This window comes from Montipora capricornis, chromosome 8, assembly GCF_036669925.1.
Source record: "Montipora capricornis isolate CH-2021 chromosome 8, ASM3666992v2, whole genome shotgun sequence".
NCBI lineage: Eukaryota > Metazoa > Cnidaria > Anthozoa > Scleractinia > Acroporidae > Montipora > Montipora capricornis.
The window spans coordinates 43,931,386-43,933,885 of NC_090890.1; the positions used below are offsets into that span (position 1 = coordinate 43,931,386).

The following is a 2,500-nucleotide window of genomic DNA, read 5'->3' on the forward strand; positions in this document are numbered from 1 at the left end:
AAGCTTCAGAGCATTCCGGGGTGAGGTACCGAATCCTGGAATGCTCTGAAGCTTTTGTAAATTTGTGATCCCATACCCCCAAGTACATAACTACTAAAATAGCATGCCTCTGTTGGGTGACTTTCTTTACACTCTTATGTTCACTTTACATTCATTTTTCTTATTTTCCTTGAAAAGGCAAATAAGGGATAGTAATCATTTTCACATATTGCTACAACCTTACTCTCTTGCAGGTAATTATGGTGCATTCCTTCAAGATAAGTGGGAATTAATAGCTTCAATGGGTAAGTCAATATTGAATTAGGAATTTTATACATCTAACATTGCTTGTCCAAAGGAAAACCCATCTGTTCATGGCCATGTTGGGTAGGGTTAAGATCTGGATGGGTGGCCAATTAGGAATACCTGTGTTGCGTGACTTTGGAAATCATGCTGGCATACTGATACTATGTGAGCTGAGTGTCAACTGGTAAACCTCAACCTGACTTGACTGGTTTTTTTTTTTTGGGGGGGGGGGTACTCTTCTTCCCTCGTTAAAATAGACTTGCAGATAATTACATCTGGCTCTGCTGCAGTGCTTCAGGATCATGAACAGTATTCTTTCTGTTCATAATTTAGCTCCCCAGACTGTGTGAAAACGTGATTAAGAAGGCCATACTTAATTTATTTGTATTTCTACGTCTGATAGAGTCAGGGAACTGTTTTTTTTTTTTGATAGCGTAGGTGATAATACACATTAAGTTTTCACTCCAAAAGGCCATCATTTAATTTAGGAAATTAATTAATGGTATTGCTCAGAAGACATTTTGCTCAATATGATAATGGAAGCTTATTTTTTGTTTCCATCCAAAGCAATCACATATTGTCAAATGAATAATTCACTGTTGTCTCGAAATTAACTAGTTTACAATGTTCACAGTCACCCAGTCAGCATCAGTCCTTATTTCAGTATCAATGGATCACAATCATAGAGAAAATAGTTATAATAATTATTATTTTTAGGTTGACATGCAACGTTACTTTAGACAATTTTTGGAGGAGAACAGAGAACTCAGACCCCAACTCTAATGCAAACCCTCCCCCCCCTCCCCCCATTAAGACAACTCAGACTGTGTTTACTGTACATTTTTATCATGGAAAACATGCTGTTGTGGTTAGAGGTAGCAAGTAGCTGGGTTATAATTGTACTGAATTCCACCAGTGCTTTTTTTTCAATTGCAGTCAGTTTATTGAATGAGAAGCTTAGCATTCCAGTCACTTGTAAAATTCGTGTGTTTGACGATTTGGAGAAGACAGTGGCTTATGCCAAAATGCTTGAGAAGGCAGGGTGTCAGGTACCTGGAACAACAATTTGATCTTCTGTGCACTTGTCGTTTCTTCCACTTTTAAGGTGTCTCAAACCAGTTTCAACACTTGAAAGAAACGTTCTTATTGGAAGGATTGACCCTACAACACTTTATCACTTGACAGCAAGGTTATGGTACCATATCAAACACTAATTATTGCTGAACAAGATGCAGTCATTTTTGTGATGTAAAAAGTTACTGTGGCAACAGGGAAGCCCTGCAAAAACACCCCATATTTTGGCTTTAGCTGCTCATATTTCAAAAACGAACTGGGTGACCCCCACTTTTTATTTCTGAAATTTAATCAGCATGCCAAAATTAAACGTTCTGCAAAGTGTAAAACATTCTGTGGACCGGATTCAAGCCACCTTGAATAATTGAAAATTTAAGGTAGCTCTGAATCTGCTCCACAGATTTTTTAAAAACTTTTGCAGAGAGTTTCATCTTGGCTTGCTGATTACTTTTGTGCAATAAAAAATAGGAGTCAGTGAGTTCATTTTTCAGATATGAGCAACTAAAGCCAAAATATGACTGCATCTTGTTCAGCAATAATTGATGTTTCACAACATTGCTGTTACGAGATAAATTGTTGTAGTGTCAATCCTTCTAATAACAAGGTCTCTTGAAAGTGATGAAACTGGTTTGAGCCCCTTAAGTGTTTCTGAAATTTGTAAGTTTCTTTTCAAGTTTGTTTTCTTCCAAGAAATTAGATATCTGTTTACTCAATTTTTGCTTTGCTTCCCCTTTGCATCTGCCTGATGGTCTAAAATCACTGTTTCAAAATCTGGCCAGAGCCATGCCCTTATAGTTGACTAAGTACGTTCTTAGGGACTTTTGGTTGTATTCCAACTTTTTTAGTCATTATTTGGTTTGTGGCTAATGTGGTGTGAACCCAGCTAGTAATGATACCCCAAACTTTTTTCCACAAACACTCAGTCTACTCTGATGTATTTGGCTAAGGCTAATATGAAATCCAATTGTCACTGCAAATTTCCATGTGGAATGCCAAAAAAGACACTTACATCTAGAGATGCATGCTGGCCTAATTTTGACATCCAACACAACGTGTCTCTTTAAGTCTAAACCTCTGCTACCCAATTCCAACAATAAGTTAAAGGGTAAAGATTAGTGTTATTTTTGGCTTAGGGTAAATT

At 37.2% G+C, this 2,500-nt stretch overlaps 2 protein-coding genes across 2 annotated transcripts in view; one reads left to right on the forward strand and one right to left on the reverse strand.

The window, feature by feature from the left end:
- LOC138059734 (polycystin-1-like protein 2) overlaps nucleotides 1-2,500 on the reverse strand; it is a 128,274-nt gene that overhangs the window by 46,762 nt on the left and 79,012 nt on the right. The window lies entirely within an intron of this gene.
- The window catches only part of LOC138059735 (tRNA-dihydrouridine(16/17) synthase [NAD(P)(+)]-like), a 62,181-nt gene that overhangs the window by 4,683 nt on the left and 54,998 nt on the right, over nucleotides 1-2,500 (forward strand). Inside the window, exons 3-4 of the mRNA XM_068905340.1 lie at nucleotides 234-284; nucleotides 1,222-1,334. Coding sequence (XP_068761441.1) covers nucleotides 234-284; nucleotides 1,222-1,334 — 164 coding nt within the window. The remainder of the gene's footprint in view (nucleotides 1-233; nucleotides 285-1,221; nucleotides 1,335-2,500) is intronic.